The 24,961-nt window shown below is 39.0% G+C and overlaps 3 protein-coding genes across 9 annotated transcripts; 2 read left to right on the plus strand and 1 right to left on the minus strand.

The window, feature by feature from the left end:
• Positions 1 to 1,799: 1,799 nt before the first annotated feature.
• On the plus strand, positions 1,800 to 2,231 carry atoh7 (atonal bHLH transcription factor 7). The gene has a single exon (XM_071545936.1). The coding sequence runs from the start codon at positions 1,800 to 1,802 to the stop codon at positions 2,229 to 2,231; it is 432 nt and encodes a 143-aa protein (XP_071402037.1).
• Positions 2,232 to 5,457: 3,226 nt separating this feature from the next.
• Positions 5,458 to 11,275, plus strand: pkd2l1 (polycystic kidney disease 2-like 1). Its single transcript, XM_071545926.1, has 15 exons — positions 5,458 to 5,737; positions 5,936 to 6,049; positions 7,077 to 7,204; positions 7,384 to 7,637; positions 7,780 to 8,004; positions 8,109 to 8,337; positions 8,450 to 8,620; positions 8,733 to 8,914; positions 9,014 to 9,134; positions 9,225 to 9,323; positions 9,457 to 9,578; positions 9,668 to 9,785; positions 9,952 to 10,085; positions 10,348 to 10,489; positions 10,708 to 11,275. The coding sequence occupies exons 1-15, from the start codon at positions 5,458 to 5,460 to the stop codon at positions 10,825 to 10,827; spliced, it is 2,439 nt and encodes an 812-aa protein (XP_071402027.1). The 3' UTR covers positions 10,828 to 11,275.
• Positions 11,276 to 11,492: 217 nt separating this feature from the next.
• tial1 (TIA1 cytotoxic granule-associated RNA binding protein-like 1) lies at positions 11,493 to 23,791 on the minus strand. Of its 7 annotated transcripts, XM_071545935.1 has the most exons (13): positions 23,474 to 23,791; positions 22,832 to 22,928; positions 20,771 to 20,869; positions 20,544 to 20,598; positions 20,361 to 20,448; positions 17,875 to 17,950; positions 17,494 to 17,606; positions 16,671 to 16,681; positions 16,374 to 16,469; positions 16,118 to 16,202; positions 15,737 to 15,868; positions 15,203 to 15,349; positions 11,493 to 14,762 (listed from the first exon to the last, which is right to left on the minus strand). In XM_071545935.1, the coding sequence occupies exons 1-13, from the start codon at positions 23,500 to 23,502 to the stop codon at positions 14,639 to 14,641; spliced, it is 1,152 nt and encodes a 383-aa protein (XP_071402036.1). In that variant the 5' UTR covers positions 23,503 to 23,791; the 3' UTR covers positions 11,493 to 14,638. The 7 variants fall into 7 exon arrangements, with proteins under 7 accessions (XP_071402036.1, XP_071402033.1, XP_071402034.1 ...); XM_071545932.1 differs by lacking the exon at positions 16,671 to 16,681 and having other exon boundaries at positions 15,203 to 15,345; positions 15,745 to 15,868; positions 17,498 to 17,606; XM_071545933.1 differs by lacking the exon at positions 16,671 to 16,681 and having other exon boundaries at positions 17,498 to 17,606.
• Positions 23,792 to 24,961: the final 1,170 nt, after the last annotated feature.

The raw sequence follows: 24,961 nt of genomic DNA on the forward strand, positions 1-24,961 counted from the left end.
CGGACCATCAGACAGATCAATTATTTATTGTACATGTGGTCCCCAGTACATAAGAGACACTAATGCATACCACATACTGTGATTCATATTCTTACACAGTGCTGATAACCTTAGAGACAGAGGTACTTTTAATCCATAAAGTATATGAAATATTTGGAAATGAGTCTTATTTCACCTGTATGCATTGCTTTCTGAGTCTCAGATGCTGCAGTAATCTGTATGCCATCTTGTCCCATATTGCTGGAAACCCTTAATCCCCTCCAGTGAAACAGCTGATGTGCTGTTAAAATCCCTCAGGTTACAGGCCACACTTACACTTCTGTTGCCTCAGGCTAATCTCAGATTATGGTTATTATCATAAGGAGACCAGTAACATGGGAAGTGAAAGGGGGATTTCCTTAGTGGCTTATGTAATTTAATGAAACCTTCATGTAATGTGTATGTGATCAAGGCTTTTCCAAAGATTTATTTTTTGAGTTTAATTTTTAAATGAGATGTTCACCATTTGAAACATGATACCTACTCTGACAGAATTATTTCTGGCATGAAAGTAGCACAACAATTAACTGACATGTTGCTTATAAAACAGTTACATTTTAGAGGATGTAATTATTTTTTTATTTGAAAACATTGAGCAAAGAACAATTATAATACTTAAAGTAATGCAATGAGACAACAATATTTTATCCAAAATGGCTAGAATTTTTTTGAATCCCATTCTTTGACATAGCATATCAAAGTGACATGACTGTGATTGAAATAGACTGAAAAAGTGAAAAAGGAGACCAAATTGCTCTTTAGAGGATTTTCGCAAAAAAGTACAACATTCACACTGTGTTGGCAGCAAGTTCTCAATTTTCAACATCTTAAATTGCATATTTTTCATTAGATTAAAATAATTTAATTAATTTGTGCTGTATTCTTGTTCAATTTCCTAATGACTGAAGTCAATTATATTACTTAAATTGTGGGTATTCCATGTAATGAAGCTGCAATTAATTGTTTAATCACTGAAAGTTAACTACCAAGCAGTTACATTTCTAGTGTTTTATTTCAACTTAAGTGGAGAACATAGACAATAGAGGCTCCGGCACTGGTGGGATTCTGAGCTGAACTGGGAAATATTACTGCCTTAACCTCATATTAGTTAGGTATATATTGTGAGCAGAGCTGCAACACCATCAGCTGTAGCAAGTTGTGCTACCAGCTACCAGATGGTAGACTTTTGGTGTTTGTAACACATGGCTCTGAGTGAAGCCGTGGCTAGATAGACCAGCCCAGGATAATTGGAATTTCATTAAGGTTTTGTTTGTGTGTGTGTCTGTGTGTGTGTGTGTGTATGCATGTAGTGTGTGTGTATATATGGCTGCGTGTGTGTGTGTCTGCTGAGAGTGGGTGTGGGTGTTTATGAGTCGGCATGGGTGTGTTTCTCTATGAGCAATATTGAGGATGGGGGGGGGGGGGGGGGGGGGGCAGGGACTCCACCTGCTGCCACCTGTTCATCTGCCATGTCTTATAAAAGCTGCTCCCTCAGTGTCTCCAAGATCACAGACACCTTGGACTCTTCTAGCATTAAGACTATCCACTATCTGGACTTACAAAATATCTGACATTGAACACCGAGGACCAACAGCTTGGACAGTAGCAAGGCTGGCACACAGACCAGATCTCTGAAGACTCCTCAAGCTGAAACTGGCAACCTCTCAGACAAATCTATTTACTCGTAGCTGAGTCTTTCTGGCCACCGCCCAGCAGATCAGAGGACATTCACCGGACAAAACATTGACTATTTTCAAAACATGATGTCCCGTCGACCCAGCTGCACCGACTCTGGATCCGAGTCCTCAGAGTCGGACTCCAAGAGCCCAGAGAAATATGAGACCGCCACGCGGCGAAGGATGGCCGCCAACGCCCGCGAGAGGAAGAGGATGCAGGGCTTGAACACAGCTTTTGACCGGCTACGCAAAGTGGTCCCCCAGTGGGGCCAGGATAAGAAGCTGTCCAAGTACGAGACCCTGCAGATGGCCCTCAGCTACATCATGGCCCTCAACCGCATCCTGACGGACGCTAGGAGGCACAACGCTCCTCACAGGCAGTGGCTGGACCTGCAGTTCGACTGCGTGCAGCCTGACAGCTACTCCTGCCTCATGAGGTACAACTCTCCCACTGAGCAGGAGTACATCCACTCAGCGTTCTCCTACCAGTTCGACGGCCATCAGGTCCAGACATGAACTGCTGTGATGTGCTAGACAATCAGTCATGTTGTTGGATGTGACAATGTGAACATTTCTAATGTGCTTGCATAACAACACAGGCATTTCCTCCAGTCTAGGAGTAAGTAAATACGTTTGTATTGCATTTATTTATTGTCACATTTACCTAGTGTTTGTATGACAATCCGAAAGGTTTCTGTTTCAATTTAAAATCTTTTATTTACTTGTTTGTGCTTGTAAGCCCAGCAATGTTGGACAGCTTTTGTTCAAGGTATAGCAAGTGTGATGGTTGGTTCAATGAAAGAAATCTAGTGTGATTAGTATGACCATTAGATTGTACTAAAAATATAGGCAATGACAATGTACTTTTATCAATTATTTTGATATGGCCCTAAAATGTTGTGCAATTTTCAATGGATACTGAGTAAATCATTGTGGTCTCTCAAAATATTGGCCTAGTTCCAGTCAATAAGTACCAATATCTATTTTGTTAATGTGTAAATAATGTTCTCTAGGCATGAAATGTAGACTTGCAGGATGTTACTGTTCACATGCAGACCTCTATTTTGTTTGATTATAGTTTTGATCTAAAATAAAAAACTATTTTTTATGAAAAGTTTGTGTTTTTCTTCATTAGTAAATCTGCCTTGTCTATTGAGTATAGCCATAACCCAAAATATGATACTGAGATGTGAGATTTTTTTTTTTCATGAGCTGCAGAAAGACACATGTATTGTTGACTTCTTTCTCTTAAAATTGTGGATTCAAACCTCATTTTGAAATGACCCCTGCCCTGGGGCAAACCCTCATTAACTCTATTGCTGACAAAAAATCCCCCTCTTGCATTCTGGAAAGATTTATATTGGCCAAATCTGAAGGTGAATATACAGAGTAGCTTACATTTCATAAAACTTCAGAGGGGCGCAGCAGCCTGCATTTCAATAAGTCTTAGGAATCACTTGTTCTCATAATTAAAGCCCCTGGCATTTCAGCCCTCATAATCTCACTTGTCTCCTTTATATGGTATTGCAACAGGGGTTGTCAAGGAGAACAAGTGATTTACAGCACATCCTTTGTTTTGTGTGTGTCAAGTTCTCAGTAGGAGTGATGGCAGGTCACATCCGCTGCACTGCCTCGCTCTGCACCCTGGGGAATAAATCATCCTTTTGTCCAGAGCCCCTGTGCTCTGAGATAAGACACCATTACGTCAATGGGGGACCAAAATATAAACATATAAAATTGACTCCTTTTTGAGACCAAAACTTTGATCAGTTTACAATCATTAAGCAATTCTTTCTTAGATAAAATAGTCCACTAGTTGTCCAAAGTTAGTGAAAACTCACCTCAATATTGCATCAACGTCACACTCAATGATTGATCTATATTCTCCATAAATGTACATACTGAGGCTCAGTGAAATGTATTAAATTAAATTCTACTGCTGTATATTCCATTGTAATAGAAAGCTAAACAAGGAATGCCATATGACATATAACTGTTCATTGTTAAAGCCACGCAGCTACAAATTTAAATGGAAAGCATCAGCCACGGAAAAGTGATCGTTACAAATTTGAAAAGGTTGCCGTCGTGGCACAAGCCACAGCCGATTGTGTGCCAGATCCTGCCACGGCTTCAACAGAGGAGCAGAAATTAAACTCTATTGTGGGGTAATGGCTGTGTGTAATTGCTCTGTTCAGAGCCACTGAAGCATGAACATCCATAGCTGGACCCAAACTCTATCTGTATTAACTAAAAGACATCTATATCAATGCGTTAATTGCATTGTCCAACTGCTACGACTCTATACACATCTTATTAGCCTACAATTAATTTGATTAGGTTGGTTGTCTTTATATCAATGTCCAAGTGTACTCCACTCACTGTTTGGTTTAGTGCTTCCAGTCCTGCAAAAAAAAATCAATTACATTTTATTTTATAGAATACAACAAGTATTCATTTATTTCTCAGTTAAACTAATCAATGACAGGGACCAAGAACAATGAAATATATGTGTGATAATTGGTGCAAGAGGCTTGGTGGGGTGGTGGGAGGGGAGAGTGGGCCTACGCACGAGGTAGCAAACACTGATACAGATGGCCATAATGATTCAGATGCCATGTTGAATGTTTGCATACCTAATAAATGCTTTTTGACAGTTGGCATGTCAAAAATGAATAGCTGGCAGAGTCAAAAGTGCGTAATGCTAATGAGGTGGGGACCATCAGAGACACTGCAATTACACTCTTCATTAATTCAGTCACAAGCAGTAAACAGTTGGCAACAGAAAATATAATTGACATGTAATCAATTGATTTCAAGTAGGAACGCTTTACTGGATGAGTTGTTAATCAATAGTGACAACAATGTGCCCAGCATGGAGGCAATTGAGAGTCCCAAACAAAATTAAAATGTGTTGTATCTGAAGAATTACTTATTTTTCCAGCAATAAAGTACTTTCATCATTAAATCCTAAACAAATCTTATTACCTGGTGAATCGCAGAATGCTTTTAGTATGCCTGGATGTTATCTTTCTACAAGAGATTTACAGTGAATGAACGGGTGAGGATATGGAACTGGAGGGATCTACTTTTTTAACCATCTGTAGTTGTAGTGTGTCTTAAATTTGGTAGGATAGTTCATATCTCCAGCTTTCTTTCTGCAATTAGTTTTTTAGAGGAGGGTTGTAAAGTGGTGAGAAAAGGAGGCAAGTGATGTCCACAGTATTTGTGCATGTACTAATTTCATACTGCCTATTACTAAAATGAAACTGATTAGAGAGGCAACTGGCAGTTGAAATTGCAATCAAAGGAGATTAAGATATTCCCCAGTTTGGAATATGTTCAGGACTGCATATTAATTCTTACACAGCAAGGTATCAGATTAGACCAAAGGTCAAAATAAGGTAAAGGTACAGTGAATTATTTGTGTAAATCATGCTAAAAGCTCCCACACACACAGAAGCCATTAACAGTAAGACATACATCAGTGTTATGTTAGTACAACACAAATGTGTTGTTATTATCAGTGTTATTAGAGAGGGTCTTGACTGGGTCTTAATCTCAAGACCACAGCAGCACCCAACAGAGGACTGGCAGCTCCTCCCTCAACAATGCTTATGTCATCGACTCTTTATAGCCATCCCACCAACAGGTGTTCAGAAGCTGCCTGGACTGCTCTGCTTCATTTGACACTCGTATTTTGGACACCGGCTTCTCATACGGAGAAATCCAGGTGAATCGCAGCATGAAGTGCCTGAACAACCGGGCCGACAGCCACCTGACTGGGCAGGTGGAGTGTGAGTTGGACAGCGTGGGGAACGGGGCCTGGGTGAACCAGGGCTACTGCGGTTCCCCTCCACCCCTGCCCCGAGCTGTCAGCACCATCTACAACCCCCAGCCTCTCTTCAAGGGCTCCATCGAGAGCATGTGCAAACTGGACACCCCCAGCCCTTTCCCACAGGAACCAGAATCCCTCGACCGAAGCCTGGTAAAGAAACGCAGAGGTTGCTGCTCCTTCGTCAAAGGTAGGAACCCGTTCCGCACCTTGTGGGCTAAACAAATTTGGCCTTTCTAGGAATACCAGCTGTTTTGTTTTAACCTGGGGTTAAACTTTCTATACCTTCTGCATGATAGCCCTTTGTCTTCCCAATACAATACCAAGCCATGCCAAAAATGTTCATGTCATAATTAGACAACTGATCTTTCACCAATATTTTCTGTAGGGTTGTGGGCCACAACGCTGACTGAAAACACCTCAGACAACAGGGAGCTGTTTGTCCGGACCACGCTAAGGGAGTTACTGGTTTATCTAGTGTTCCTGGTGGATATATGCCTCTGTAAGTCTACTATCAATACCATCCAAAATGTATTGTTAATGCTTTCAGCCCACTGCAGGTTTGTAAATGGACTTCATGTCATAGCATTCAATCCTGATACTCTTGCATTACAAAATTATATTTGACACTGTAAACAGCCCTGGGTCAAATAGTATTTGCAAATAATAGCATTTAACTTGCACTTGTCTTGTAGTATCGCATGGGTCGGAATTTACCACATCGGGAAAACTGCGATAGTGTCAGCAAAGCTGTCAATGATATGAAGTATACTAAATTTACCCACACTCATTGTATTGTCATATGTAGTAACCTCCACCCATCTGGCATCTATGTAGGATAAAACAAACCATGAAAAGTATTTCCAAATACTGTTTACACACAAGTGAAATCAATCTATTCATGCATGTCATATGACACATGACACATTCAAGTAACGCCCCAAATAAATTGGAAAATATGATGTGAATATGTGGATAAAGAGAATTTGGAGGTGAATTTGGGTTTGATGCACATTAAATGCATTGGAATGTATTTTCAATGTGCTAATTACATCTATTTTGTCAGGATGTTACTGTATAAGACTGGAGTGTTGATTTACTATCAGCTGCATCCCCCTGCTTTAATGCCGACTATAAATGCCGTCCCCATCCCCTCTGCTTGAAAGGCATTGTCCAGCTGAACATTAGGAGTGAAAGAGAACGGGCACTGCTCTCTTGCCTTTCACTGATAAGAGCATTGGCCACAGCCATTGTTGCTTTGTCTGGGTTGGATTTACATTGTTTGATGAGGCTATTTGCGTCGGGCCAACGTGCTCTCTCTTCAAACAAATTACAGCCTCTAATCTGGGTCTATTTGACTGCTGTGACATAAACACGGCTAAATAACAAGTCTTGAATGAGGCCTTGCGTGTCTGCTCGACTTCCCTTATCTTGGACTTTTGAATGGAGCAACATTTAGAGCTGAGCCTGAGCAAAGCCTGATATGAATCAATGATTTGGCATAACAATGTGATGATGTTGTCTTTCAGTGACATATGGTATGACCAGCTCAAGCACCTACTATTACACTAAAGCCATGACGGACCTGTTTGTGAATACAGCCGGTGACAGCGGGGTCAAGTTTCAGTCCATTAGCACCATGGCTGACTTCTGGATTGTGAGTTGCCTCTTTATTCACCACTGAAATATTAAACAGTGAAATCAGTGAGGAAAACATGAATATGAAGAGGTTGGATAATAATTTGAAGACAAGTAGAGATTATGGCATTCATTACCTTGTGCCATTACATATATAAGACATTTCATTTCATTTCATTTTTCTCTTTATCTGAACAGTACACCAAGGGCCCATTGCTGGATGGCCTCTACTGGACAAAGTGGTACAATAACCAGTCCCTGGACAACGGAGACCAGTCCTTCATCTACTATGAGAACATGCTGCTGGGCGTCCCCAGGATGAGGCAGATCAAGATGAAGAACAACTCCTGTAAGGTCCACAGCGACTTCCAAGATGAAATCACTGGATGTTTTGATGTCTACAATGACAAGAAGGAGGATGACCTTAACTTTGGTCTCATCAATGGCACTGCGTAAGCCAATCATTTTTGTTTGGTGTTTGATATGCATGTTCACCAGATTACTTGGGTATGTTGTTATATAAATGAGAAGAATTACAGTAAGAAGACTGACTGTATTTTTTTGTTGTAAGCTTTTGTTTATGTGCTTCTCCAGATGGAATTACCACACAGAGAAAGAGATCAAGGGTTCTGCTCACTGGGGCTTGCTAACCACGTACAGTGGAGCAGGCTACTACCAGGATCTGGGTCGGACTAAGGAGGAGAGCGCCACCACACTGACAGAGTTGATCAACAACCTGTGGCTGGACCGAGGAACCAGAGCAGTCTTCATTGACTTCTCCACGTATAATGCTAACATCAACATGTTCTGTGTCATCAGGTAAAGAGAAAAATGAACTACAGCAATTTCTGCAATCAATGGCCATTTTTAAAGCTTTAGCAAATCCAATGTTGGTTGACCCAAGTGTTCACCTTTTCTTGTAGGTTGCTGGTTGAGTTTCCAGCAACTGGTGGAGCTATCACTTCCTACCAGATAAGAACAGTCAAACTGATTCGCTACATCACCAACTGGGATTATTTCATCCTTGCCTGTGAGATGGTTTTCTGTTTATTCATCCTCTACTACATTGTAGAGGAGATTCTTGAGCTGCGAATACACAAGTGCTCATACTTCAAAAGCATCTGGAACATATTGGATATTGTCGTCATACTGGTGAGAGAGCTTTACAGAGGTCTTATTTGCACAAAGATGATGATGTTCAAGCACATGTCCTTTTCTCAGATTTTGCATTGACTCAGTGAAATAACCTTTTTCTCCTTCCCAGCTTGCCATCGTTGCAATCATTTTTAATATTTTTCGTACCATCAAAGTGGACAAGTTACTTGGGAAACTGCTGCAACAACCTGATATCTATGCAGATTTTGAATTTCTGGCATTCTGGCAAACACAATACAACAATATGAATGCAGTGAACTTGTTCTTCGCTTGGATAAAGGTAAAGCACTGACATCTTTCGCTCCAACGCAAGCGTCTGTCAGTAATTAAGAACATCATCTCTGGCTGTTCCATTGTACCAAAGCATGAGTGTTTTCCTCTTGTGCCTCTAGATTTTCAAGTACATCAGTTTTAATAAGACCATGACTCAGCTGTCCTCCACCCTGGGTCGATGTGCTAAAGACATCATGGGATTCGCCATCATGTTTTTTATCGTGTTCTTCGCCTACGCTCAGCTCGGATATCTGCTCTTTGGAACAGAGGTTGAAACCTTCAGCACCTTCGTCAAGTGCATGTAAGAGGTGTAGACCACAGAGGGCCACAAGCAAAGATTCTGATAGGATGATTGAGCATCAACTAATCAATCAATTATTTTCCTTTTGTCTTTCTGTAGCTTCACACAGTTCAGGATTATTCTTGGAGACTTTGATTTCGATGCCATTGACCGTGCTAACAGAGTTCTTGGGCCAATCTACTTTGTCACCTATGTGTTCTTTGTCTTCTTTGTTCTACTGGTAAGTCATTCTGTTACACAAGACATACTTGATTTTAAAAGGATAAAGACGACCACATTCAAGATCTATTTTCATGGATTTGTCCCCTAGAACATGTTTTTGGCAATCATCAATGACACATATTCTGAGGTCAAGGAGGAGCTGTCATCACAGAAAGATGAGCTGCAGATTACTGATATCATCAAACAGGTAAAAGCAATCAAATTTATGTAAAAAAAAAAAAGGGGGGGATACACCTTACACACTAATATAATATATATATATATTTTTTTTTACAAATGTTAAATAAAATGGTATCTTCTTTCATTTCATTTCAATTCAGAGCTACACGAAGACATTTATGAAGTTGAAACTTAAAAAGGAGAAAATATCAGATGTCCAGAAAGCACTACGTTCTGGATCTGGAGAAATTGAATTCAAGGACTTCAGAGAGACCCTGAAAGAGTAAGTCATGATAAACCAAAGAAAAGAGCATGAACCAAGATTAAGTTGAGCTGTGAAACTTAACCCTCACCAATCTGATGATCTCCCAGGATGGGGCATGCTGATCATGAAATTTCTGCAGCTTTCTCACGATTTGACCGTGACGGAAACCAAATTCTAGACCAAGAAGAGCAAGAGAGGATGAAGATAGAGCTGGAGGAAAAGAGGGTTTGTAGACTAGATTACATCATTTAATCTAACTCTCATTTACAAGATAAAATTTACAATTTCATTCCATTTTCATACAAAGAACTATTTTTTCTTAACTTTGACAATCAATATAACACATGTCTACAAAGGTGAGTACTGTATCTTTTTTTTTCATTTTCCTCAGGATGCTCTTAGTGCTGAACTCAACAATCTTGGAATAAATTATGGTAAAGGTTTACTGGAGGAGCCTCCCATGACTTCGAATGAGCAGAAGAACAATCAAAGTCAAACCTTGGTGGAGCAAGAGCAGTTTCAAAGGTGGGTAGAGTTTTCACATTACATCTCTTGACCATCATCCATTTTATCCCTTAAGTGACAGCATAGATCTTCACGTTACATAACAATGATGATAGGCTAAACACTATATAGAAAGGTGTAAATGCCATATCCATGTCCATAGATAACATGAAATAACCTAACCCTAACCCTATAGATATATTCATCATAGTGAGCACCCACACTCATGCAGTAATGTCATGAATGCTAACCACAATCTGAACTACCTTTCACTCCATGAAAGATTGGCCAGGCAGGTTCTCCAACTTGAAAGCTCTGTAGCGGCAATCGTGTCCAGGATTGAGTTGATTATGGGGAAGCTCAAACTACAAGAGAAAACTAAAGGGAAGGAAACAGCAGGGAAACAGTCTGTGACCAATAATGATGTAAGTATGGAAAAGGGTTTCAGCTATTCATAAACATGCTGAAAAATCTATGGATCTAGCAGTCGTAGGCATCAACAGCTGTTTGCTTCATTTTTTGTTTTGGTAGAAGGCCAGAAAGTAAGAGGCTTATACTTTGGCATTTCAACATGTTAGACTAGATGTGCGTGTCTTTACTTGTTCTTAGAAATACATTTTTTTTCCAATTACCCTCTATCCAGAATGATAAACCTGCCTCAGATGGGAATGTCTTGGTATGCATGGACAGAGGGATGAAGACTGAGATGCCATCATGGAGACCAGCCACTCCTAACAATTCGACATACGACTGTCATATGTGATCTAACTCGGACAAACAGAACCACGAGTTGTTTTGATGTCAGCCGATACATGAGGATGAACAGTTCATAGACCAAACAGGTTTTGTGCCTCCAGTAGTGTGTGTTTGTTGAAGAGATGCCAACAGCCAACTTCTGGTTTAAAAACCCATTAATATGATGGTCGGACCAACAACAAAAATCTGTTGAATGTATTATTTAAACCTGCCAACATTCAACACTAGTTACAATCACTCATAATTCATGGCAATATGTATATACTGCTATCTTCAAGCACCAGGCAAGTTTTTGAGATTCTTCGATTATTAGGCAACTGTGCTTCAGCTAAGATAATGAATGGGCAGAAGCTTAAAATCTAAAATAGAGGTGACTGCAATGTATGTTGTAGATGAAACCTGAATTTAATTATACATATTAATGTGCTGGCATTATCATGTTGTGAATTAGGTTCCTATCATTGTTGCAGTTGTTTATTTCAACAACAGTAGATTATAAAGTTAAAGTTGTGCAATATATTTATTCCAATATTAGGCAAGTACTTAGCGTCACTTTACATCTGACAACAATGAATGTTTTTGAATCAATATGCAGGTAAAGTTTGCTTTAGTCATTTCATGTTTCAATATTTCTGTTGTACAGTATAAGTACAACATAAGTACAGTTGCTCAAAAGTGATTGACCCCTTGACTTTTTTACACATTTTGGTCATATATATCTACAAAATAATTTGCAAACAGATTTTTTTGCTTCACAGAGCAGCTTCATGTATATATGGAATACACGGTTCAATAATGAGTATCATTTTTGTCCAGCTCCTAACTGAGCTCCATCTGAGATTTTTGTCTGAGATAAATTATCCCAATTGACCCAAGTGGGGTGTGTTTTAAAATTGTGTTGTGTCACTATTTAGGTTTCATATTTGCACATAAAATTACACTTTGGTAAAAACAAACAGAGGCGTTACACAGATATCACATACACAAAACATTCCCAACATAACTGAAAAGAAAATCAAGAGGGTGAAACGGTTTTTGAGCAAATGTGTATAAAAAATACAAACCACTATCTAGTGTATTTTATATATGGACTGTATGAATTTCAACAGCAGTTTAATAAATGTTCATTAAATATGTAGAATTGTACAGACAGAATTTTAAAGTGAACTTGTGCTTTGCTGTCAGCCTAATATCGCTGTGTGAGGTAGACAGCAGTTTATTAGCGTCTAATAAATGTACTGAACGACCAGGTTCAAAGTTTTCTTTATTTGAAATGTCTTATTTGACTCTTCCATTTAAATGGAAAATGGATTTCATCAGTTACTGTGAATGTCACTTCATCAGTTTTTCAATTTATATGTATTACCGTCATAAAAGCAACTTGCCATTACATTCAATATTTTAAGCAACAAATATATTACATGTCATAAGCGTGCAATTCAAACCAAAACATCACTTGCTTCCTGCTACTTACTGAAAATGGCACACAAACTTAAAAATGGGAAAATCCGCAGTGGAATAGAATTTAGATTTGTAATGGAGCCTCCGTAAATAAAACATTAAAATTTGCATTTACCGACACATCAATTAAGGCTTCTTCATAAATTATATTGCTGAAATTTAATGATGGCATTTAATAACATTCTACCTACAGTATGTACAGCATTATTTTTTTAAGTTTCATGAGGGTCGGTGATCAAGGTTTATATTTACACACTTAGCCAACATGACCCTGTTTCGTTATGTGTGACCCCCCCCAATCCCTCCGTCCCAAACAAAAAACAATTAGTATCAAGTATGTTGGCTAGTATAACATCAAAAGGAAAGTGAAGCTAACAAATACTTTAATAAGCTGTACATAATGGCACATAAGCACATAAAACTTAAATGACAGGACAACTTTGAGAAATGGTTATACCATTTGCCAGTGCTTTTTCAAATGGTTTAGTCAGGATGTACGGAAACATTTCTTGGAAAAGCCCAAAAAATTCAGAATGCACTGAGGGGACAAATAAAAAGGTGCACTCAGCCCTGAAGAATCAATGATACATTTATAAAACCTTCCACTATCAGCGGATAAAATATCTTGCAATTTGTAGGAAGCGTGAAACATTGAATTTCTCTTTACATAAGTAGGTGAAAAGTCCAATATTATATAATGTGACAAAAACATGATGCAATATGATCAGGGGCTGGTTTTCCAAAATGTTTGTCTTTAAAGTATCTCTATGTTTCTTCACAAAACTCTCACAGCCACAAGAAAGTAATGATGATAAAGGAAAAACTTGATATTTGAGAAGAAACAATCCTTTAAAGTGGGTCAACAGTTCTATGAGAGAAGTCAATGGAGGTTAATGAGAGGGAGGAAGAACTATTTAAGATTTAAGAATCCTCTAGGAAACCAGCCCCAGAATCAGCATAACATAGTCAATTACCTTTACAAAGTTTTGGGGGGGTTCAGCTATTTACAATATTTTCTTTATACAATGAGCATGTGCTATAGTATTTCCTTTTCCATGAGACACAGGGTTATAAATTAGTCCAATCTAGGCTACATCAAGTTATAAACTAAAATTCATCAAAATTTCGCTAAGAACATGCTGATCACTCCAATACAAAAACATGAAAATCCAAATATTTTTTTGCTTTTACAGTTGTGTAGTTTTTTTTGTACACAAAATGTATCCAAGAGATCCCACCTCCTGCTTAAATCTCTTTTAAAGCCACACTTGTTTATACAAATAACATGAGCTTCTTCACATAATAATGGAAAGGTAAACTACTGCTCCTGGGCCCGTATTCACGAAGCATTTTTAGATTATCACGAAAAGTATTTCAAAACAGGACTGGATTTCTATCTATGTGCTGAAGCTAAGCCCAGACCAATGTTTCGTGTGTCAGGGCGTTCTGGTGGCTCAGTGCAGTGCAGCTTGTACCGTGGACTCGTGATGATGTGTGTTCAGATTGATCATACCCTCCCACTCTCTCAATCACTCTCTTTTTTCCTGTCAGTCTTCATTGTGTGTCATTTTGAAAGCCGATTTAGAATACAAAAAATTATTTAATAAATACACAAAGGGTGGAGTGGACTTTGTTTCTAAGAAATTCAACCACAAGTGTTCTAGTGTTTGAAATCGTAGTTTGATAGCCCAAAATGTGACAAGTAATTAAACATTTTGAAAAACGGGCAATAACAATCAATTTCTCTTACAAAATATTGAGATTTCAAAACATATTGGCAATTTGAATGCTAAAATTCCTATTATTTTATAATTCAGTATTAATGGTATAGTGAAATTTTGAGGTTCCAGAGGAATCCTGACATATACCAGTGATCTGTTGGAGTAACAAGGAACGTGATGGCTTTTAGTAAATGTACTTGTAGCTTCACTGAAACACCTCTCCTCAGTTGTTCTGGTTTTATACACACACATACACACACACTTTCATTCACAGATAAAATGCTTTTCAGAATTAATTTTTGCAAAAGTTTTAAATTTGAGAGGGGTACCATTATTTTTAAACATCTCCCCAGAAAAAAAGCCAGTTAGTTTGGCTTTACCATGGAAGCATTTGGAAGCACAGTCCCAAGAACACTAAAACATTTTGAGAATTATGTGTGAAATGGACAGTGTCTTTTAGAATATACTCCTAAATTGGCCATCTAGGAGCAACTATTAGCTATAAAGGCTTTGTGAATATGGCCCCTGCCCTTCATTTACCACAGCACCTGCCCAGATGTAAGAGTGCTGGGTGGTCTGAAAGGGTCGACTAATTCCCCATGGTAATATGACTGTGAGACTTAGGTGAGGGCCAGCTCACTGCGTTTGGTAGCCAGCCATGCTGAAGTTGGCCAGGTTGGACATGACAGTGCCGGGCTGGGGCTGAGGCTGGGATGGCGCAGATCCAAACCCTCCCATCCAGGCTGGTGACTGGGACTGCCTGCAACGATGCCGTGACTGCATGATTAGTATGACTGTGGTAACTGAGTAGAATGATCAGCTGTGTAATAAAATAAATCACAATGAATGAAGGGGAGGTGAACATCAAATTGCCTCTGGCTATAGGCATAGATCCCTTGTCCATCTGACTGCTTCACCTTAGAAAAATGTTTTCTTTACCTTGACAGACAATGCAGAGTAAAATCAATGAAAATGATTTTGCCAAAATAGCTTGTGCAAGTAGTGGTCAAGTTAGCATCTATTGCATTTACTGCTTTTACAACAGTGGATGAACTTAATGTCTTGGAGCAGCACTGTAAGCATATATTTCAGAGCAGTTTAGAGACAGTTTATATGAGTCTACAGGTCAATAACATCGAATAAGCTTGCAGAAATGTAATTTATGGGTCAACTTAATACATGCTACAGAGTAAAACTCACTCTACTCCAAATCCTTGTTGGTTCCATGTCTGGCCATACATGCTGTAAGAGGGAACTTGCCACCCATTAGTCACGTACTGCCCATACTGCTGCTGGGGATTCCCATAGACCTGGTTCCACTGCCCCCACTGACCATACTCCACCTGTGTCGACACAAACACCAACAGAGAGGAAGACGAGCAGAATAAATGTCTTTACTGCCCCTTTACACTCAATGGTCCCAGATATTTTCACTAATCATTCAGCAATGGTGCTCCACCACAGCAAATAACATTACCAAACCCAGCTAGAGAAAATGTGAAATCAAAATACAAGTGTAATTTACCAAAATTGCCCTCTTAAATACAAATACATTAAATCTTTTAAAATAAATGTTACTATGGTAAAGTATTCTAAGAAAAATGTTTGTAGCACTGCAGCTTGCGCAAGAGTCAAAACAGAGACAGATATGGAACCAAAGCTGACCAAAGCTCCACCGCAACATAACAGTACAGAGCAAACAATGGCCCCAGTTACTCCTCATGATATGATGATCTGCCTACCTGTTGTGGATTTTTGGCCATATCAGGAGATTCTTTGCCCCAGTAGCACTTTACCATGTGGCCTTCGATGGCTGTACCGTTTACTGAGACGATGGCATGGGCAGCACTTTCATGGGAGGAGAACCTTTAAAGCAACAGCGTAGTAGTTACATGTCTGCCTGGCAATGCAAATAAGCAAATGTATTCAATATGTGTACTCAATATAGCTTACTGATTACAGATAGCAGCACTAATGTGAATACAAAAGTTCCAGAGAAGGCCTCTGCAACTGAGTGTATTATTGATTAGTCTGTCACTGAGTCATGTCATGTAGTTGTGTTGACATCTAGAGGTGAGATGTTGCAATGGATCATGTCTCTGACAACAGTAGTACCTGATGAAAGAGTATCCTTTCTCTGGGAAAACTCTGATCTCCATTATTTGACCAAATGGTGAGAAGGTCTGTCGCATTAGGTGCTCTGCAAGAACAAAAAAATAGGTTTATGTCATTAGTGGTGGGCTATTTAAGGAAAACAATATGCAAGTGTATTAAGTAACTGCAGTACGTGATACACTAGTACTGCAGTTTGACAGGTGCTGCAACAATGGCATCCTTTGCGTTTGAAAATGAAAGAAAATGTGACACTTGCCTGTTAGTCCTGACTGGATTCCCCCGCAATACACAGTACAATTCTGTGGACTGGACTGAGTCACCACATCTTCAAACCTCAGCTGCTTGGAGCCATCTTAAATAAACAGAAACAGTATGATACAATTTATTGGAGCTCATTTATGAAAGAAGATTCCTATGCACAAATGTGGTGCTTAAAATCAAATCAAAGTCAAAGCTATGACTTATGAAAAGTCTATCTTGATGCCAAAATCAGTTACATTACAGTTTTTACTGTCTCCAATCTTATTCTTCTTTAATCAAATGCTGTTATTACTAAGGTATGAACTTTGAAATGATTGTATGATTGAAAAGAGCATTTTATGACTAAGTCTTATTTCAGCGCATCACATCATCACACTGACAGACTGATGTCACTTAGAGAAATATTCACCCCCAGATACTCTTACACTGTTATACATCATCAATCTGTGATGTTCAAAGCATGACAAGTTATTTTGCAATGAAGTGTTGAAATTTACTTTTTTCGTGTACCCACTTTCCCTCAACCTGCCTTGCCTATTTCTACTTGAATTAGTGATTTACTACATTTCCCTGAATGCCTTTCGACGACGCCTAGAGAACGGCTATGACCTTGCTGCAGTCAGCTGTTGGTTATAAGTGTAGGTGGAGAGAGCAATAGTGAGTGTGATAGCAAAGTAAAAGCAAGAGAGTGGCAGTTTTTCCATTTGAGACAAGTGAGTCATCCCCCTTACTCAAAACACAAGTCTTGTGGCTGCATTGCATTCTGGTCTATTGAAGCTAGTCTGTGGAGAAATTGGTGTCTTTGCCTCTTCCACAACGGATTTCTCCCTGTATGATTGTTGAATGTTGGTGCAAAATGGTGAGTGTAGAAAGAAGCCCCTGCTCTTTGATTCTAAGGGACTGACACCCAAACTTGATGTTTACCGTTGAGGTTTTACAATAGATAGAAACTCCATTGTAGCCGTTCTAGAAATATCTCAGTGTGACTTCACATCGTCTATCGTCATCCGTGGGAATAAGAAAAATGCACTAAACAACAAAATGGACCCACAAATGCAAGGTTCATCACCAATAGCTGTTTAGCAGTGTTTTGGGGTGGAATTTTCCTTTAATACATACTGTCTTGAACACTCTTTGGAGCTGGTGGCTTGCGCGTTGCCCAGTTGGTCCTGATTTGGCGTCCTCCTAGCCACTGTCCCCCCATGTGAACGATGGCATTCTCTGCATCCTGTAAGTCCAAATTAAAGACAGTTACCACTCCGGATTCAATTTATCAAGAAAGTGTTAGCCATCACCAAATTTCAGAATAGACATTATTGTTTGTAATCTATTATTCGTACAACTGATATTCAAAATAGTGATGATAAACTAGAACTTAAAAACTACTATTTTAACTATGATTAATTATATTTAAATTACTGCAAATACATAAAAGTAGGATAATAAACAGAAAATAGAAATAACCTTCATTTTGTGTTCTTGCACTGGAGCCTTACCAGTTTGTTGTAGAAGGACACAAATCCATACCCCTTTGATTTGCCTGTCGTCATGTCCTTCACAACCCGGGCGTCCCTGGAGGGAAACGTTAAAGGAACTTTAGCACACTTTCCAATTCGGACGCTTCAAACTAAAAGGAACCACGCAAAACACACTGAACTGTGAATCCTCTACATTGTCCTACATCAATGTATATTAACTATCATGACCCTGGACTGAGCACTGACTGGTAATTCTAACATCAAAGCAACACTTGAAAACAAAAAACAAGTACAAATACATGCAGCCTACACTATTGGTTTAACATGTTTCAGATTCTTTAATGGTTCCTTGCCACTAGAGCACCACTGCTTGTTCAATCTTCACACTAGTAGGCTATTGATTTAAATTCACAAAGGAACACTTTATATGGATTACCATGCATTCTTAAAATCTGCTGTTGGTGCTCTTCCTACAAATAGAAATATATAAAAAATATCAAAGAGAAAAAAAGGAATTAAACGGCATACATGGCCTGTTAACAGATTTCTTTATTTTTCCTGGTCAATTCTTTACCACCAATATGGAGTTTGGGGAGCTGCAAATTTTGAGAAATTGACATTTTCAGAATTTTTGGAGAGGAGCATTACACTACAAACAACACTATGCAAATCAAAATTAGACAATTGAAACATAGATTTAGAGGAGTACATTAAGTATTGGAGTTTGTTAATCTAAGCTAGGTCATGTTAATACATAGCATCTACAATAAAGACAATGGAAAGCAATGGAATAAATAGAGGAAAAAAAAAAACTACATCTGAGTCTCCAGAGTGCACAGTTCCTTGCTGTTAGCCTTCAAGCTCCTGTCCAATCCTATGAGCATTTCTGTAAAATAACCAAAGTGCTATTACTTCACTGAGACCCACAACTACAGGTAAGTTGAAAGCTGTTCAGGTTCAAACATGAAGCTCATTTGTTGACATTCAAGACAAGTTACTTACCATAACCTAAACATATGAAAAAGGAAGAGTAGGCTAAAAGCTCACACTTCAGTCATGAGAACAGTGAGACACTACAATACACAAACCACGGCTGAATAACAGCCTACAGGAATTGCGCTGTAATTACAACTTGGGTGAGGCTGCTCCATTCTGCTAAGAGTATTTTTCTTATCACAACATAGCAATACCCTTGTTAGTAAGAGGTTCATTCCATCCTGATATTTACTTTCATATGATAATATAAATTATGTTGATCCATCATCAACTATGTTTACATGCATGCCAATACTCTTAACACATGATGTTAATGCAACAAAGAATACTAACCCTAAGCCATCTTCACATTAACCATCTTTGTCTTAATCAAAACATCCCATTTCTCAAGTCTCAACACTAGATAACTACTAGGGTTCTCGCTCTTTAAGTAAATCTTTTCCCAGGATAGTTCCAGTCAAACTGCAAAGATTGCCCAAACTTGCAAGTCTCTCAATAACTTACTTAACTTTATGAAACTATGCAACAATTCAAGTAGTAACGCTGATAAATACATTTAAACTGTAGGTTAAACTGGGGAAGTCATTTGCAATGTCAGACATCGAAACAGAAAAATGGCATCCACACACACTAGATTGATGCTTTATTAGTGGTCTAGTGTACGCCTTATGAAAAAAGCCCTCTACACCTGGCATTAACATGCTTCCAGGGTGATCAGACTTCAAAAATGCATAAAATCCAGATGTTAATACACCTAAAATGCATGAGGATCTGATAACCCAATCCACCTGCAGAGGTGGTCAGAGACACATTGGGCCACACTGGCAGCGTAAACGCAATGCATCTCCAGTCCACATAGAGCAACTATGTGAACAGAAATAAGGTTTCATGAACAGATATAGCTGGGCACGAAAATCACTGTCAATTTCAACAGGAGGTAAATATCATGAGGGGAAGTGACGTGCAGCAATTTGTGAGGGAAAAATTCCAATTTCACCGCATATACTAGAGATGCATTTTAATGTCAGGTGTAAATGTACACCAGCTAAATGATATCTAGATACAGTCCAGATATGAGACCTGTTGATGCCAGGTTTAAGGGGCATTGCTCAATGAACATTTAACAATGCATCAATCCTTTGTGCAAGTAACTTTTCTGTTTCAGAAAGTCAATGATGGACGTTGCTCCTTGTACACAGGGTGAGGGAGTGACTGATGTGGTTAAATCAGTAACAAGACTGCGTGAAAACAGGAATAACAAAACATCCTCCTCTTTCACTGCATGTGTGAACTTCAAATTATTCTTAGAATCACAGTAAAGCTAATACTTATATTGTGTGCATGTAAACATAGTGATAGATATGTGTCATTTCAATTTCAGAGTATCAACTAACAGAGGCCGTAATGAAATATCTTAAACACTGCCAGAGCAAAACTTAAGACAATGTGCTGCATTGAAATAACTGTACTGCACACAATAAGAGGCAACCTTTAAATTAAAAACTTACGAGATTTTCCCAAAAGGTGCAAATGCAGCCTTGACATCCTCAGTGGTAATCTCAGGGCTCAAATCACCCACAAAAACATGGAAGTGATCTGGGGGAAAGAAACAAGGAAAGAGACAATTTACTATTCTCGAGTAAACTTACATATCAGAAAATTAGGGGACCGATAAGACTTAAAACACTTACTGGATGTGTCTTTCTTCTGGCTACTTGGAGTAGTGGCCCAATTTACTTTGACCTCCTGAAAGCAGAGGAGTTCACACAGAGCATTTAAAAAGGGAGGTGGAGAATGCGAGATAAACACATTTTCTACACAATAAAGAAACTGCTGAAGCAACGATTACAGGAGAACTAGGAAAACAGAGGGTCTGTCTCACCTTGATTTTAATTTCAGATGAGACAAATTAGCCTACCTTTCCTAATATCTTCCTCCCGTTCATGGCTGCCAGGGCAGCAGCTGCATCTCTGTGTTCAAAGAACTCCACAAAGCAATACGGGTCATTGCTTGTATGCTGCAAGATAGAAAGTCCAACAGAAGAGTTCAACCTCCTGCAGTGTTTCCTCTATTTTGTAGTAGGTGGATGATGGGGGCTAATTTTGGTTCTGAGAGCCAGGTTCACTCCAGGTTTAGTTCCAGTAGGCATTCCACTTTAAGAATGGCTCTTATTTGTATATCATGATATATAGACAACTGTGCTGCAATTATATATATATATATTTTTTTTATTTGGTGGGCTGAGCAAAAATGTGAGGTATGTTGTCATTGTATTCACATTTTTCCAATTTGTGTGTGTGTGGGGGGGTCAAATGTAAAGGGAACACTGCCCTCCTGCTACTGGGGTGCTGACAAAAAGTCAACAGTGGATATTACAGCAAATCATATGGAAAAATGCTGACAGTGCTGGCCACTGTGTGCTGTAGGACATCTTCCAACAAATACCTTGATTTTAACAGTATTAGAAAAGCTTTAGTGTAGACATAAACCACAGGAATTGACAATCAAGTTACACCAGTCTACCCAATATAAAAGTGAGCTACGTGGATCCCTCCAAATCCCACACTTCCCAGGCAGGATACTCTGTTACACTGATTTGATTTTGAGAATAACAAAAACATTAGCCACCACAAACTCCTGCATCATTACATCTACAGAGGGTAGAGCTAATGGAATAACCTATTCATACAACTTGCGGCAAAGGGTTTGGATAATGAGGTTACGTAGACTAGGGGCTAGCCTATCATTTCAGTATTGTACTCAATGGAAAGTATTGTTTCTCATTTCCTACAGCAAATACAATACAGTGAATAGATCTGATTCAGCCTAGGAATAGCTTTATTATTACATACATTAAAAGGCCCTCCTTTGATAAATATTAATAGGACTATGCCAAGCGTGTATATGTAGTGCTTTTCTTACTCCAACCCTCATCTTCACATATTATTTTAGAAACCAGAACCTCATATTTTCAACCTATCCAAGAAGCATTTCATCAGAAATAAGCATTAAGATTCAGCGCAACAGAAGATGTCTGCCTCCATTCCAGATGCACTGTATCAACTAGGCTAGTTATCTTTTATATTACCATAATTATACAGGACACCTGCAAGGAAGAAATATTTCTACCAGTGTGTTTTCTACCAAATAGCAGGCTACATGACCTCAGTGGCACAATAAATTGAATGCTTCATTTTCACTGCCGAAGGCCTTTCGAATACTCTCAAACTGCATAATTTCCAATTAATGAAAAAGGTTCTGCAACCGGATATTGAATAATACACATGCTGCTGAGGTTACCAAACTGCCCTCTGTTGGAAGTAGATACTATCTAGACAATTGATGTGCATTTTTAATTACATTTTTGGCACTTAACCGGTGTTCCTTTTTAGACTCACTGACAATGTGTGCAGGAATGGTTTCAATGTATAGCTCAAGGACATTTCAACAGCACACACGGCTGTTGGTGGACACATTGGCTGTTGCAGGTATAGATCTTGTTGGGTCTGGTCACAGAGAGTGAAATACCCCACTTTACTTTCCGTGCCACTTGGTCCATCCAGCCCATCCAAGAGTGAAATAGCCTACACATGGAATAACGTCTATGCTCAACCTCTCCATCTTTGTTGTAGCTGGCAAGAAATTGTCACTATCTGGTGACACCACAAATCTAAATCCATTATATATTGTGGACAATGTTTATTTTGTTCTTTAGTTAGGTTAAGGTTAGGGTCATTACCAACTTTCAGGTGAAAATTATTATATTTGTCTGTGCAGCTTGACTGTGTGATGTAAAATTTCCAGCCTGATCAACGGAGATAATGCTCGTTGTGTGACCCATGAATAATCTCTACCATGAATATCTTATGAGCAAATATCAGGGTTACCCTCTATCCAGATGTGAATGGGCCATTCTCCATTTAGTGACAAGGAGTGGACAAAATCGTAAAGCTACACCCAATCAATGTTGGCTTCTTACCTCAGTGATCATTTTACAACTTTTGCAAGGTCCTATCTGGGTGAAGAGTTGTAGAATCAGAATTTCTGTTACATCTCTGGAGAGGTTTCCCACATACCTGGAGGGAAAAGAGGAGGTTCATTTTGACAGCACTTTCTTAGCTATACCGTTAACTCAGGTAGAGTGGTAACGGTGAGTTGACACGGATAGGTTAACGTAACTTACAGTATGTTAGTTGTTTTAAAAGATAGACACCTGCCTGGAACTAAAAGCTAACGTTAGCTAAGTTCCGATATTACACGGTGGTGGTTAGCTTGGCACTGAAAGACCAGTGAATCAGGTGAGGGGTCAATAATATATCTGTAGGTGAGTAAGTGATATACAAATTGGCCTAGTAACTGGCTAGCTAGATAGCAGCTACCGCTATCGCTTGCTAGCTTACGATCACACACAAACATGAAATGGCAAGGTAAAATTTTGTCATACGTAACGCTAACAGTTACCTAACCCAACGTTAGTGCAACACACACTGTTAACGGTATCTAGTTAAGAGTTAACTAGCCTTTCTTTCTGGTAAGACAGCAGCTAGCTAGCTAACCACCAGTCCCCGAAGGGTTAAACAAAGCTAACGCTATCTAGTGCTAGCTACCTAATGTTACTTACAGGGTTTTGGGGTGGGTGTCGTCATCCATGGCCAATAGTGAGAGTCACCAAGCTAGAAAACGTTAGTTACTGGCTAGTTAGCTAACGTTAACCGACTCCGGTGCGCGCTGTTACAACAACTAGCTAACTAGCTTAGTAGCTAGCTAACCGGGCGGTAGGGCATACGTCACGCTGGGAGTCAAGGGAGCGTGCGTGTCTGCGTGCGTGGAAAAATAAATGTAATGGTAGCAACCGAGAGATAACATGAATATATTATTTCGACAGACGATGATATATATCTCGGTGGTTAACTAACTAGTAACTGGCTATGTAATACACAAAAGCACAAAGAACGACCGCATTCGCGACATATTTTCTCAGTCACAGTGTGTTATTTGCGAGGAAGACTTTTGTTTTGAAATGTCACGCCAGGGTACGCTCGTTTTACCCACCGGCGTTCGGCGGTTCGCAGCAGTGGCTCAAACCCTGGGGGCGTTTCTAGAATCTGAGCTCTCAGCTGTCTATGGGGGTGGGGGCATGCTCCTCCTGAAAGTAATTAAAGACCATTTTTTAACTACAAATTAGAATTATAAAGAATTTCAATCTTATACCAATACTATTCCAACTGAACATATAGCTCAAGACAATCTGCATGCAGCCAATCTGAAAAAATTCAATCTCAATTCTGCCCATCTAAAATTTCCACGCAACCTGGAAAGCAATTAAAAGAATAAAATCAAGAGATAAAAGTTCAAGAGGAGTAATAATATGAATGGAAATAAATAAATTGTAACAAATTGTATGCTCCACAAGACTGTAAAAGTAGAAGACTTGATGCTGCATAAAACTGAATCATTACACTCATTAGTTTATACCGGTTTATACCCATATATGATATTTCTGTGATAACCTACTCCTGGAAGCCAGGGAAAGCCTTGAAAGAACATTAGGGGGGAGGCGGTGTGTGGGTTACTAATTAGGAGGAGATAAGTTCTATCGATGTTGTTGCAATTCCTAATAGTCACCGATAGAGGTCGATAAAGGTCATAGATTATTCCATGCAAATAGTCTGGAAACGTCAGTGTCATCACTGAATGAGAATCTGAGTTCATCATTCATTTTGTCAGTGTGATGTATCATTGTATTAAAGATTATTAAGTGGTTTTCCAGACGTGACAATAATTATAGTACATGGGACCCGACCTGAACAAAGTAGGGCTGACTGGAACTTTCTACCCTAAGGAGAAATCACAATAATAGTCATATAGGGAGATAGATTGTGATCAGACTTCCTAGTATCACTGTAATATCCCCTATAATATTCATATAATATTCCTTATCATACTCCTGTAGGATATTGTTTAGCCTATGTAATTGCTGTGATTTATCCTTCTAAAATGTATTATATGATTACTATAGATCTTATTAGTAAGAGTTATGTTTATAATGTGTTAGGCTACAGAAAAAAAAACCTGCCTCAGATCTGAAGAAGACTAATTAGGCTGCACA

The sequence above is a fragment of the Centroberyx affinis genome, unplaced genomic scaffold, assembly GCF_046629955.1.
Source record: "Centroberyx affinis isolate AG114_WGS23_722 - 3 ecotype Tasmania unplaced genomic scaffold, CSIRO-AGI_Caff_v1 ptg005079l_1, whole genome shotgun sequence".
Lineage (NCBI taxonomy): Eukaryota > Metazoa > Chordata > Actinopteri > Beryciformes > Berycidae > Centroberyx > Centroberyx affinis.

Coding starts and splice junctions, on each gene's coding strand:
- atoh7 (XM_071545936.1), top strand. CDS start 1,800: ATGATGTCCCGTCGACCCAGCTGCACCGACTCTGGATCCGAGTCCTCA.
- pkd2l1 (XM_071545926.1), top strand. CDS start 5,458: ATGAAGTGCCTGAACAACCGGGCCGACAGCCACCTGACTGGGCAGGTG. Junction 6,050..7,076: donor CCTGGTGGATATATGCCTCT/GTAAGTCTACTA, acceptor GTTGTCTTTCAG/TGACATATGGTATGACCAGC. Junction 9,324..9,456: donor TTACTGATATCATCAAACAG/GTAAAAGCAATC, acceptor ATTTCAATTCAG/AGCTACACGAAGACATTTAT.
- tial1 (XM_071545928.1), bottom strand. CDS start 23,502: ATGGATGACGACACCCACCCCAAAACCCT. Junction 22,929..23,473: donor GACACCCACCCCAAAACCCT/GTAAGTAACATT, acceptor TTTTCCCTCCAG/GTATGTGGGAAACCTCTCCA. Junction 16,470..17,497: donor TCCAAAGAGTGTTCAAGACA/GTATGTATTAAA, acceptor TGTTTATTTAAG/ATGGCTCCAAGCAGCTGAGG.